Genomic DNA, 14,945 nt, shown 5'->3' on the forward strand with positions numbered 1-14,945 from the left:
AAACCCAAGGTGGCCAACAACTACCCATGGTCACTGCAAATATTACCTCCAATTTAAATTTACAAGCTGTCCCATGACTTCCAAAAATAAGGAGCTCACACACCCAACCGTAGGTCCCACCTTAGCATTGTTGAAGGCGATACGATATAAACCGGGAATTTCTTTGGTAATGTCTCCACTTATGCCCTTCCTAAATAACCCTGGCGTTCCATCGGGATTGACAGGAAAGACTGCCTCCAATTGGAAGAGGGCAGGCATAACCAAACTAACTCATTTGATTACGAATAGTATGATTAAATCATTTTCAGAGATATACGAGACTGACAACCTATTTAAAAAAAGACTATTAGTGTTATCTCCAGAATCATCATTTTATCTCCTTTCTAGGAGGAATATCTAGATTTGATAGAGATCTCATGCCTTTCAAAAAAATATGTTCCCAGTCTGCTGAGCCTACACATGTAATTTTGAGTATATATAAAATTTTGTTGCACGATCACTTTCCTGACAATCCTTCCTATTGTGATGCATGGGATGGTGACCTTTTACATCGAGGGGTTAGAATTGGGAAAAACAATGTCAAGTTATAGCGCATTTCTCCACGAGCTTTGAAGTAGTTGAGACTTGTCCACTCCGTGGACTGCTTACTCTCTTACCCAAAATTTCTGAACTTAACAATGACATCTGATGAATGCGCTGCAGGTGACGTATAAGGGAGGATGTTCCTCAATGGTTAACATCCTTACCCCTACTTATTATGGATTGACAAAGGCAACACATGGCTGGACACCTGTTGTCCGGATTTGTGGAGAAATAATTCCACACCAAAAAGGTGGCTTTTTTGGTATTTTGCTCAGGCATGACAATGAGCTCTCTCATCCCATGGACAACAACTGTCTTCACTGGTGCCTTTTTCAAACAAACCACATCACTATCAGAATCATCATCGGCAACTTCCTCCTCAGCGCCAGCTACACCAATATCCTCCTGATCCTGGTGTATAGCTCAATCTAAATTTCAGCAACTGGACTGGAGGTGCTGCTCCCAGCACTTGCAGGGGGTATACAAATGGTGGTAGGAGCCTCCTCTTTCCATACATTCTTGGGAAGGTCAGACCTAGACAGCGCAACCGCGGATACACTTAGACTCTGCTTTGGGATTTGTGATATCTCTGAATGCACAGTTGTTTTTTCCTGTGCTTTAACAAGCTTAGTTTTTTTTATTTTTCGAGAGGAAGGAGGGCTTCTATCCTCATGAGAAGCTGAGCCACCAGTCAAACATATTCGTGTCGTGAATGGCATATTGCCAATTTTACGTTTCTCATCAGATCATTTTTTCTGATTATTAATTTTTGCTTCTTGGATTTTACATGCTCTCTATGACATTGGGCATCGGCCTTAGCAGACTACGTTGATGGAATTCCATTGTTGGAATTGGTGGCTTCAGCAGCTTCAGCACTAGTACTAGTAACTGGAAATGGTTCCTGATCTTTCACTATTTTTTCCTCCAAATTGTTGTTCTCCATTTCACAGGACAGCACCTCTTTATTATTACAGCACACAGAACAATGCCCCTTTATTTTCACAGCACCCCTGTATTCTTATAGCATACTGGACCAGTGTGCTTTTATTTTAACAGCAGCACCCCTGAATTTTTACAGCATACAGGACCAGTGTGCTTTTATTTGATCAACAGACGGTCCCCTGAATTATTACAGCATACATGACTGGGCCAGCACCCCTGTATTTTCACAGCATACAGGGCCAGTGCGCTTTTATTTTAACAACTGCACCCATGAATTTTGACAGCATACAGGGCCAGTGTAATATTAGTTTAACAGCAGCACCCCTGTATTTTTACAGCATACAGAACCAGTGTGCTTTTATTTTAACAACAGAGGCACCCATGAATTTTTGCAGCATACAAGATTGGGCCAGCACCCCTGTATTTTCACAGCATACAGGACCAGTGTGCTTTTATTTTAACAACAACACCCCTGAATTTTTACAGCATACAGGAGGGCAGTGCCCTTGCCCCCTGTATAACACAGTGACAGCAAAGACAGAAACACCCATGTACAGCTGCAGCACCCCTAACAGCACATGAAACACCAGTGACAGCCAAGACAGCACCCCTAACAGTACTGGTACACCACAGTGACAGGAGCAGCACCCATACAGAGCACACACTGACCCCACCCGACACCACCACCCACAGAGAGACAGAAGTTTGTCTCCCTCACTCTCCAAGTCCAAATGAAAATAGTGACAACACGCGGCTGTTTATATGGAATCCAAAACCCGCGAGAACCTGACAGCGGGATGTTGACGTTTTGCCTCGTTCTGGTTTCCGAATCTGGCAGGAAGTCCTGAGCTGAGCTTGGATCCTGGCTTGGAACATGAAGTTCAGTGGGGTTCAGTTCTCTGGGAACCGAACTTGCTCATCTCTAAAATTATATATATATATATATTTGGACATGGCTATAGTTTCTAATAATTTACTGTTAAAAAAAAGTCCCTTCCTATCAGTTGCCATTAATGAGACACAGTACCTGGGTATGCATAACAGTATCTGTACTGGCATGTTTCCTTATGTAGTGGTATCGCTCATGCATTATTTGCCCACCATCACTGGGTTTGAAATCACCAGTAAATTGTACTAGTATTTGCACTAGTGTCGTATTACCCATAGATGCCGGAAATAAGATACGGTGGTGGTGGTGGTGGTAGCCAGATGTATGCAAAAGACTGCACAGTACATGTGGTCCCCTTCCCACTCCAGTAGCAGATGCAGGTACAGTAATATACACTCAGGTATAGTGTATATTACCAAAGGAAACATATATAGGAAGGGACTTGAATTTACTCTTTGAGTCTATAATAGCTACTTATAAAGCAAAGATTACTGTAAACTTTCTTTTTAAAATTAGAATGCTGTAATATGGTCTGAAGCCAAGAAACAAAGGGGTCTATTTACTAGGCCTTGGATGGAGGTAAAGTGGACGGCGATAAAGTACCAGCCAATCAGCGCTTAACTGTCATTTTTCAAAACCAGCCTTTGACATAGCAGTTAGGAGCTGATTGGCTGGTACTTTATCTCAGTTCACGTTACCTCCATCCATGGCTTACTAAAATAGACCCCATAGTTCCTAGACATAATTCTGCACATCAGTACGTGGAATGCACATACAGTAAGTTATCTCAGTCTCATCACAGACCTACCAATTCATTGGGCAAAATGATGCAGATTATAAATTAGTACCTAAATGTCTGCTGAATGTAAATGCATAAAGGAAACAAACTTATTTTATTTTTATTTATTAACAGTTATATATATAGCGCATACATATTTTGCAGCGCTTTACAGAGAACATTTAGCCATTTACATCAGCCCCTGCCACAATGGAGCTTACACCCTATATTCCCTACCACATGTAAACACATACACACACACACTTTGATAAGTTTTGTTGTTGTTGGGAGCCAAATAACCTAATATGACATTTTTGGATTGTGGGAGGAAACCCACATGGTGAGAATGTATAAACTCCACACCACTGAGGCCATGGTGAATGCTAACCATTACACAATCTGTCCCGCACTTCTGTCTGTTATAAATGACCCTTATTAAGGTACAGAAGTATTGAAATATCCAAGAAATTAAATTCTGCTCATTTATACTTCATTAAGCAATACATTATATATAGGATTGGGCGCTGCGGAACCCTTGTGGCACCATATAAATAAAGGATAATAATAATAATAATAATAATAATAATAGATGGCAGAAAGTTTCTTATTAAGGGGCCTATTCCAGATCAATTTAGCATTGCCCCAGTGCAAGGACAACTACTCCAAAAAGCAGCCGGAGCACCATTTAACATTGAAAAAGGGAGGGTGAAATCCTTAATGGCGCTTCTAGTAAACCGATTGCTGCCTTCTTGGTCCAACGGTGGACTTATCCCAGGTAGTTCAAAAGTGGAACAGAAAGAGTTGTGGTGGTGTGGACTAGATGGCGCTATCGCTCAAGCGGTGATGGTGAATATGAGAGTGCTCAAAAAAATACTTAGCTGTGCCATCTCCGGACGGAAAGTCAAGGGTGTTCAATGTTCAATTGTTGATAGAGAGCTCAACCGTGTTAAAAAAATAGGAAAATGAAACAGAAGTATACAATGTGTAGTATTGTCGCGTGAAACAAAATGAGGCAATAACGTAGTCTACGGTTTTTGCCGATAGTCTAGTAGGCTTCACTAGGCAATGTGAATGGTAGCGGTTTCTTTCAAGGACATCGTTCCATGATAACCCCTTTGGAACGATGTCCTTGAAAGAAACCGCTATATGAGGATATCGACCGTCCCTCACGTGAGTGTTAGGTACGCCCCTCTCTCACAATAGCAGATACCATTTAGATCCTGGTCTTCAACCACCAATTGATAAAGAGCACGTCACATCTTGAAAAGATACCTTTATGGGCATGTCAACACCTGTCTTTTTGTAAGTCAGGTGTGTTTATATGAGAACACTGTCTCAATTTGTTGGTTTAAAAAGATCACCAATTCTCTGACCATTCACATTGCCTAATGTAGCCTACTAGCCTATCGGCAAAAACCGTAGACTACGTTATTGCCTCATTTTGTTTCACGCGACAATACTACACATTGTATACTTCTGTTTCATTTTCCTATTTTTTTTAACACGGTTGAGCTCTTTATCAACAATTGAACATTGAACACCCTTGACTTTGCGTCCGGAGACGGCACAGCTAAGTATTTTTTTGAGCACTCTCATATTCACCATCAAAGCTTGAGCGATAGCGCCATCTAGTCCACACCACCACAACTCTTTCTGTACCATTTAACATTGATAGTGAGTGTCAACATGAATATCACTCATTGCTAAATCTGCCCCAGTGTAAGCCCATTAACTGCAACAGGAGGTTGAGTGCCAGTACACCTTGGCTTGGCATCAGAGCAGGGGCAGGAGGATGGGGGAACTGCATATACTGAGGGTGTGTACACACGAGACAATATTGTGTACGATGTACCTGATTTGGACACATCATTCACAATAGCATCCAGTGTATATGCACTATGTCGCTGACTGTGCGCGCACTCACACATTTTCAGCAACATTCTCCGTCAGATCTGCATGCGGGCGACATCACTGCTGAATGCAGCATGGCCCTCGCTACCCTCAACACACACACACGCCCCCACCCCCTTGACGCCATTCGTCGCTGCCGGCATCAGCAAGTGTGTATGCACTTGCCAATGCCGGCAGCCCCGCGGGCAACATTGCATCTTGGCAAGACGTCCTAGTGTGTACATAGCCTTAGTGACACTTCATCCACTCATGCACTGGGAGTAACAAATGGTTTATCATGGTGCATGTGCTGAACCAGACAAGGGGTTCAGTACCAGCCCTTTCTTTAATATCAGTGGGCGATATGTTCCTAAGTCTGATATCTTTGTTTGTGACAGGAAAAATAGCAGCGTGTCTGATAATGATCAGTTTGGAACTCATCATATAGTTATCTGCCATGTTGGAAAATGCAGTTAACAGAAGGCTACAGAAGACCACTATTAGCGGGTGTAGTACAGCTTACCGACGCCGGGTTCCGGCAGCATACCGACGCCGGGATCCCGGCGGGGAGGGGCGAGTGCAGCAAGCCCCTTGCGGGCTCAGTGGCGACCTGCGGTCGTCACGGGTTCTATTTCCACTCTATGGGTGTCGTGGACACCCACGAGTGGAAATAGTCCCTGTTGGTCGGCATGCCGACCATCGGGATAGTGAGCCGTCGGGCTCACGGAGGAGGTCATGTGACTGTCGGTCAGCTGACCGGCGGTCACATGAATACCACCCATATATATTATATATATATAGAGAGAGAGAGAGAGAGAGAGAGAGAGAGAGAGAGAGATGCAGTGGGGTGAGGCAAGTGAGGTAGAGCCTTTCCTGTCATACTAACATTTGTGCCAGAGTTTTGACTGTACAAAGCATCTCTGCGTTAATACTGCTGCACCCGTGTATAATGCCCAGATGTACGCTTTGGCTCATATATTGCATGTAAATCTGGTTCTGGTGTTAGCCAGCGCCTCCTGGGCTATTAAGCTCACAGCACGTCCCTGACGAAAAAAACACAGCTCTAATGAAATTATATTTGCAAGGTTTTTGGAAGTGTGACTTGTGTAATGTATTTGAAGTCATGCACCATTACTCAACAAACAAAAGTACTAGAATAACAAGTCCACAGCAATAATGCTGAACAACTCACCGTAAAGATACAATCAAACTGTCAACCATGTTCCTAGGAAATGAAGAATCACTCAAGTGTGAATAGGCTTCCTGAACGTGGATAGTGTCGTTTTGTTCTCCCGATAATGAAAAGGAATTCCAACCTGGAACAAAAAAAACATATATCAAATTTAGACAAATCTATCAAGTGCATTGAACCTGCACAGTTATCCCCAAAATACACTAAAATAAGAGTGAAAATACCAGTGTAAAAATACTAAACACATTGGTGTCTGTCATTCTCCTGGTAGGCCATTCGTGAGCCAACAATACAAAATTTTGAAGCGCCTGCGAGCTAGAGATTATTAGTTCAATCCACACCTTAAGGTCTAAAGTACAGACAATTTTTATATTATGAGTTATGAGATGGTGAGCACACGTTCGCCTCTATATAGGGGCCGTGTTTACCCCTAATATATTGGAACCGACAAAAATTAAAGACTCATTAAGATCATATACAAAGAGCCGATAGTGTAAAAATAATCATTTAATATGAGATTCAAAGTTAAATCCATACACATAACATATACATAAAATATTACACACACTAATATCAGTGAAGGAATTAAAAATAATCAATTAAGTATATCTGAAGCTGGCGGTTTTTACTTAAAAAAAATTTTTTTATACATATATATATATACACACACACACATACATACATACATACATACATACAGCTATTCAGGATTGTTTTAAGCTGTTTGAAAATCCATTAATGAATCTCTGTAGCATCTATTTGGAGGTAACAGTCACTTAATCGAACACAATGTTTAAATTGACACCACTGGAGGTACTGTTTGAGTAACTATGTAGCAATTATAAGCCCGCAGATACAATGTATCCAGTTGTATCGAGCAGTATGCAGTCTTAGCAGGATAGGCTTAAACCCCGGACCCGAGCGTCCTCGGGTGTTGATACTCACGGGGTACTGACTCCTGCTGGTATCTGGACCGCTGTTAACCGTTAACACGTGCAGCACAAGTTGCAGATGGATTTGCAGATTACTCATGACACTAGGAGCTCATTCGGACTGCACCTCCATGTTTGCGGCGGCTGGAGTCTCCGAGGCTAATAGCCGTAATGAGTGAGCTCAATTGCGGGCCTGAATGATAATTGCTCCTACCGCTTGGTGTTTATTCAATATACAGGTCCGTATTAACAGCGGAAGGTGCTCGTAGCGGGATCCCATGATGGACACCATCGGTGTCCAAGAACTCTCTCCGTGGTGTATGGATGCCAGAGAGCCGTCCGTAAGAAGGATGGAGATGTCCTGGCGCGCTTCGTCATGACCTCACGTGACTTTTTCGTGAGCCAGTCTGATGCTGAATAAAAATACAGATTTTTCTGGGAACATAATTTGACCAAATTAAGATCATTGATAGCTAGAAAAAAAAACACCTAAACTACTGCTTCTGCAGCTGGCTCTCTCTCCAGCACAGCACAAAGCAGAGTGTCCCCTATCTCTCTCTCTCCTGGATGCCACTGTCTGCAATGAAGGGGGGATGGCTGCGGGACCCGGACCCTTCTAACAAGCCTGGGCAAATAGTACCCTCCCCTACTCTTGGCACCACTGTTCAAACTCACCTGGAGCCGTGATTATACTCTTGTTCCGTTAGGGTAGCGGCCTCTGCCCAACCTGCCCCTGAGTGTACCCTCTGGTGCTAGGTCACCTCAAGCAAATGCCTAGGATGCCTATACCCAGAGCCAGTCCTGTTAACCTTCAAAAACACCAGCCATTGCGTGGCATATGCGTATACCCAGGTAATAAAGTTATCACAGTTCTTGCTGAATACAGAAGAGCATGCCTTGATACTTTAGTCTCACACTGTTAACCAAACTATATAGTGCATTCACTGGCCTAAATATTGAATTCCATTAAAAGTATCTCAAATACTATTTTACAAAGCTTTATGCTTTTCTTCCATATTTTGCATCAAAACGTACCATACTATACTAAAACAAATATCCATGGTCTTTTTCTGCAAGCACAAAAAATAAAGGGTTAACAGACCGACAATTTGGGCAGGGAAATGGTTGTCAAAGCTTGGCTTAATCTAATGAATAGATGCACAATTAGGGGTAATGTGAGCAGGCAGCAATAGTTGCTGAACATCTTCACTGCAGTGAGAATGTGATGTGAAAAACATCATCGCAAATACAAAATGTGAATGTTAGGAATATTAAGGAGGAGGAAGAGATATCCTGAAAAAGAAAGAATAATGAAGAAAACATTGAAACCACTAAACAAACACGTCCTGTTCTAGCAAGCAGACACCGAGGCATTTATTGTATGGCATATTTATTATTTATTACCAGTTATTTATATAGCACACACATATTACGCAGCGCTTTACAGAGAATATTTGCCCATTCACATCAATCCCTGCCCCAGTGGAGCTTACAATCTATATTCCTACCACATGCACACCACACAGAGGCAGAACTCTGGGAGGCAACGGAGTCATCTGCCGCCGGGCTCCTGCTCTGAAGGGGGGCACCTCTCCTCCCATTCTGTGACACCATTGAATTGAATTAAGTTAATTGATAGCTGCAAATCACACCCTCTTTATTATACTGAATATACACATTTTACAAGTGTCATACCCAGGATTAGAAACCACAACCTATTACACTGGAAGCAGCCACCTTACTGATGAAGCTGTTGCCCCTGTATAGGAAATATGAGATACTTCTCGGACAATTACACGTAACTTCATATAGTTAGAATTCTCATGCTTTCTCTACAGGAGCAAATAACTCCATCAGTAAAGTGTCTGCTGTTAGTGTAACAGGTAATGGGTTCTAATCCTGGGTATGACTGCTAAGAAATGTGTGATTTAAAATAAAAGACAATTAAATGTATAAATACAGTATATACATTTTTTTCAGAACACTCCACACACACACACACACACACACACACACACACACTTATCTTAATATAGGAAATAGGGGGGCACCAATATTTATCTTGCCTCCGGGCAACTGGGACAAACTTACGCCACTGACACCACACACCTTCATGCTAGGGTTAATATTTATTGGGAGCCAATTAACCTACCAGAATATTTTTGAATGCTGACATTCTATAGATACCTTTCCTGTGTGTTATTAGAAAGTTAACCTGCATTTACAGATGTCATTTAAAACAAATTAGAAGGTATAGCTGCTTTACTTCTTTCTACGTAACTGATGGTTCAGTGTTATTTTTTCCCCCAAGGGTCTTTACAGGAGTTTTGTTGTATGTGAGTGACAAAGTAGTGACTAAATAGTATTACAATATAAACAAAATAAGATGCATTTATTTAAGAAAATAAGTTTGGCAAAAAGTTAAGAGGTTTGTTAGGCATCATTAGACCTCAAACAGTGCTCCCCTCTCTGTATACACAACGTGTCATCATGATATCACGTCACGGCTTACATATAGCCAGATTGAGCCTTCAGGGGGCTTGAGGCACTTAAGAAAGCGGGGGCCCTATGGGCTTATAATAGATAGATAGATAGATAGATAGATAGATAGATAGATAGATAGATAGATAGATAGATAGATAGACCCTTATTTATCAATGAGTGATACATTTCACTCTGAGTGATAAATTGCACCAGCCAATCAGCTCCTGTCATTTTTCAAACACAGCCTGTGACATGGAAGTTAGGAGCTGACTGGCTGGTGCAATTTATCACTCAAAGTGAAATTTATCACTTATTGATAAATAAGGGCAATAGACAGACAGACAGACAGTGTAAGATCTAATGAAATAAAAAAATAAACTAACTGAATACATTCACATAGACACACACTAACCTCAAGACCATTGGTTGCATATGTTCCAGCACTGTCAGCTTATCCTGTTCCTTATTGGTCTGCTGAACTTGGTATGCAGCTCCACACCTGCGGTATTTTCTTCCGGCACACCTGAGCACCAGCGGCTACATGTTTTTTCATCTGTGACTCTCACACCACCTTCCAAATGTGCTATTTCCTACTGTACATCCTGTTCTGTCCTAAAGCTCCCTCTTTTCCCTACTTACAGTATAGTTCTCCACCCACCCCCAAGCTATTCCCCTCCGTTGTCCTGTAACCTCCCTTCTGTTGTCCTTCCTCCCAGCTATTCCTCTTTTCTCCTGTAATCACCCCCCCCCCATGTCCCCGTCACCAGCCATTCCTTTCTGATCTCCTATAACCCCCTGCTGCTGTCCCCTCACTTTTCTCATTTAGCCTAATTTCATCCTCATCCTATCCTGCACTTTTAAAGAAAGTTAAAGAGCTGCTTAGGCCAATCACAGCAGCCACAGCTCCAGTACAGCAAGCCAATAAGCAGCCCCTGCAGATGAGCACTGGCCAATAAGATAGAGTTCAAAATGCAAACTCGATCTCACTGGGTGCAGTGTGCCTGCCTGCTTCAAATGACTGGTCCTACCTCTGTGGCAGCCCAACTGCAGCTGCTGTCATTGGGCGAAACAGTTGCAGTTTTTTTGTGCAGGGGTGTGTGTAGCCGAGACCATCCCTGTATGCTACTGTAGCTGAAGCATTGACGTGAGTCCTGACTCCCGGCTGCCTGTCCACCCACCTGCACCCAATACTCTTTCAGCCGGCCCTCACTACACATTCAGCCCATTGTCACTACTCTTGCAGCCTGCTGCGCTACTCACTAAGCCTGAGGCCACTACTGTTGCAGCTCGCCCCCGCTACTCATCCAGCCCGCTGTCACTACTCTTGCAGCCCACTGCGCTACTCATTCAGCCTGCCCTCATTACTATGTTGGCTCACACTCCTCAGACGGTGATCTCCCCAACTCCTAGTCCTGCCCTCACTCGTCTGGCACTGGCAAGCAGGCAGTGGGACAGCTTCTAAATACACCCTCCTCCTTAACCTGACTCTTTATACAGGCCGCCAAGCAGAGCCTCAAGAACATCACCCCCCAACACCTGTGCGCACGCGGCACACCTATGGCAGCAGGATCAGGCAACAAGGTTAGCGAACAGCGACACCACCGGCGGTGGTATGTTGTCCTGCTGTGGGCCTATTTTATGGGTGGGCCTGGAGCTGCAGCTCCACCCGCCCCATTGTTAATCCGGCTCTGGGTTTAATTTGCCATAATAAATAAAATGCATAAACATAACAGAACCAGTAGGATACAGAACTGTATTTTCTAAGTAGAAATTCTGCCACCCAGAGGTGGATTTAGACCGCATGGGGCCCCAAGCAAGATACAGATTTGGGGCCCTCCTCCCTCAAACACTCCACAGCACTATATTTTCTTTCCTGATTTACAGTATGCCTCTTACATTATTTGTTTTTCCCCCCTTCTAATACAGTATATTACTTTCCCCCTTCACTGAGTATACCATGTCCACTCACTGACTGAATTTTATATCAGCATTTTATAATGCCCATTATTGCCCTCTTCAGTCAGTGTGACTGTATTGATTATTTATCAGTGGCCCAACGATTGAAGCAAGCAGGCCCCCATTGTCAATATACAGTAGTACTTAAAAGAGAGAGTATAATGGCATATTGATATATCATCATGCCCTTTATACAGCCATATCAGTGGGTCCTCAGCAGCCACCTTGGTTGCCTTGTGGTAAATCCTCCTCCGCTCCCACCTAAGGCACCTGTCTCTTATTCTTGGCAGCTACTCTCTGGTCCAGCACACTGATTGAGGTCAACATTGCGAAGTGATCATGTCATACAACCCATTAAGAACCTAGCAATCTGATGGACCATTATGCAATAGGTAGCATCTATCCTTGTGTATCAATGCCTATTTCCCTATAGATTGTAAGCTTGTGAGGAGGGCCTTCCTACTTCTATATCTGTCTGTTTTTACCCAGTTTTGTTCTATTACTGTTGTGCTAATTGTAAAGTGCAACAGAATATGCTGCGGTATATAAGAAACTGTAAATAAATAAATAAATAAACAAATGAATGAATGAATGAATGAATGAATGAATGAATGAATGAAAGAGGGGGGGTTCTGGACAACTGGAAACCCCACTGCATTTGCCTATGATGCTTCTTTTCATATGGATGATAAAGGGAAAACACTGTAAAAGCTATGCATCTTTCCACTGTTAAATGTCATCTGATTAATCATTCTCTGTAGTCTTTGTGATCAGTCATTTACTGTACCTACACACTGTAAGCTTTTCGGATTAAAAAAAAAACGAATTGTTTTTGTTGCTTGTGTGATGAGAGCAGTGAATTTTTTTAGGGTTTTAAGAATTTATGGTAAGAAACTGGAAATGACGGGTAATTATAACCTTTTCAATTTGAGTGAAAATCTGTAACTAGTTAAGGGAAAGCTAAGTGTATAGGTAATTAATAATATAAGAACACTATAATAACACTTAGGTGCATGTCACAATGACAAGATGACACTTCACACTCTGATTTTCTATTGATATTTGGAGGATTAGATAAAGTAACTGTATATTTACCCAGGCAATACGCAAGCAAACATAAAGTCTGCCTTGAACATACAAGTCTCTTAATTTTCACAATAAAGACTGGTAATCAACAAGAATTTTCTGTTAAAAATCAACCTCTTCCTCACAATATGCAGACACCACAAAAGACTTTTTAGCACAATCCAGACACTTATATATATATATATATATAAATCAAAATATTTTTATCTGATATTGGTCAAGCATGATTTGGAGTTTTCATAAAATATGCTTAGCTGTGACCATACCATTAGATAACTTTCAAATGATTTTAGTGGACATGAATTTCATGACTATCTAGCTTGTATCCAATAGATGTATTGAACTTAGAATATTGGATGGACAGTCACCACATATGTCTAACAACATGTGTGTATGTATATATGTATATGTATGTGTATATGTATACATGTATAATAAATAGGAAAGTGGGGATGTTGCCCATGTAATATATGATAACCAATAAGGATGGGTAAATAATTGATACTCATAATATCCTAACGTGATACACTGTATGGATAGCACTATACTTACCATTTATAATTTTAATTTATTTATTTTTATTTTTCACTTATTTTCACTATTGGGCACATGACATGCACATCACCACTTTTTTATTCATTATAGGGATATGTATATCCTTTTTATATATATATATATATATTTTTTTTTATATATTATTTAATTTGTATCACTACACATGTGCACTAATTGTATTAGTAGGCATTTATAATTGTTTTTTCACATATTCACATTTTGTTTTGATTTGATTTGTTTTGTTGTTTTGCACCAGTATTCACATTAGCACTTACACGCTTTTTCTCCTTTTTGATTACTATTCTATCATGTCCATTTCGTCTGGATTTATTATACAGGTTTACTTATTCATTGTGGGTGTCATAGGCACTATATAACACAGATATTAATTATTATGTTTATTTGTTTAAATAATTTTTCCTCAACACGGAATCACATTTTTAGGCACAATTGTATTAATTCAATATATACATTTTTCAATAAATACACACTAATAAAATAGGAAAAAGATTTAATCATAAAAAACATTCATTTTTATTATCATTATTAGTACATGTAAATTTATCAATACGAGGCAGCACACCACAGAAACTATATAGTATTAATTTATAGGGATCCTTATGAGAATGTGAATGTGGTGACTGTCTTTTGTTTGTGACCAATATGAATTCTAATACATGGATGCATATGGTAGGGACACTCATTGCTTGATTCATCTTTAAGTATATGAGCTCCCTTCTTGCTGCAGAATCATTGCCGCGGCTGTGTAACACAGCTGACAGCACTCATTAGCGCTCGATCCAGTGGGACATAGGAGGATTAACGAACAACGGTCAGATGGTTTGAAATGTACCCACTTGGCAGGCATTGGTTAGATAGCATATACACGTCATTTTATTGTCTTCTCTATCCTATACAACTGTTACTTCCGGCGGGCGCCGTTTACTATAGTGCCCTGAGGAAGCTCTATTAGGAGTGGAATGCGCATAGGCTTGCGCTATGTGTCCCCGTATTACTAAATAATAGTCCAATATACGAATGAAACATGCATATATTAGAGATTTGAGAGGGTTTATTAGGAGCTGAATATGCCTAAAGTACAGAGGGATTTATGATCACGTTTCCTATCTGTATTAGTATCTTTTTATATATGCTGTGAATCACGGTTCTTCAAAGGCTTTATAAAAGAGATAGCAGGGAAATGTATTAAATATAAAAGATAACAACGTGCTCTCTACTTTAGAAATTGTGTGTATTTCATACCATCATAAGGAAATGTAACCTTAATATTAAACACTGAGGTTTATGCCACGCTATTTTTATGCCTGGCAACCATTCAATTTAACAGGTTATTTCTTTACAATCACACACTTAGGATATACAGTTTTGCATATATATACAAATCTTCTCTCTGTGTCGATATATACACAGGGACAGTGTCTCCCAGTAGCCATTTTTAGTGTTATAGGAATGTGCACATTTAAACACGATCAGTGATCGTCAATGGCAGTTTATATGTCCTGTATAGGCACAATATAATATCATACGGCACGGGATATATCACTGCTGATTTGTGTTATACATCACAGACCCATATATATAGGCCAAGCATAAATAAGTGGGTTGCATGTACCCTATATATTTATAGGGCATTTTTGC

General features: G+C 41.0%; 1 protein-coding gene across 3 annotated transcripts in view; it reads right to left on the reverse strand.

The window, feature by feature from the left end:
* Window positions 1–14,945, reverse strand: part of THSD4 (thrombospondin type 1 domain containing 4) — a 1,279,073-nt gene that overhangs the window by 1,178,084 nt on the left and 86,044 nt on the right. For all 3 annotated transcript variants that reach the window (XM_063926205.1, XM_063926204.1, XM_063926206.1), the window contains exon 2: window positions 6,274–6,397. In XM_063926205.1, the coding sequence (XP_063782275.1) occupies window positions 6,274–6,302 (29 nt within the window). In that variant the 5' untranslated portion in view covers window positions 6,303–6,397. The remainder of the gene's footprint in view (window positions 1–6,273; window positions 6,398–14,945) is intronic.

Source organism: Pseudophryne corroboree, chromosome 6 (genome assembly GCF_028390025.1).
Source record: "Pseudophryne corroboree isolate aPseCor3 chromosome 6, aPseCor3.hap2, whole genome shotgun sequence".
In the NCBI taxonomy this organism is placed as follows: Eukaryota; Metazoa; Chordata; class Amphibia; order Anura; family Myobatrachidae; genus Pseudophryne; species Pseudophryne corroboree.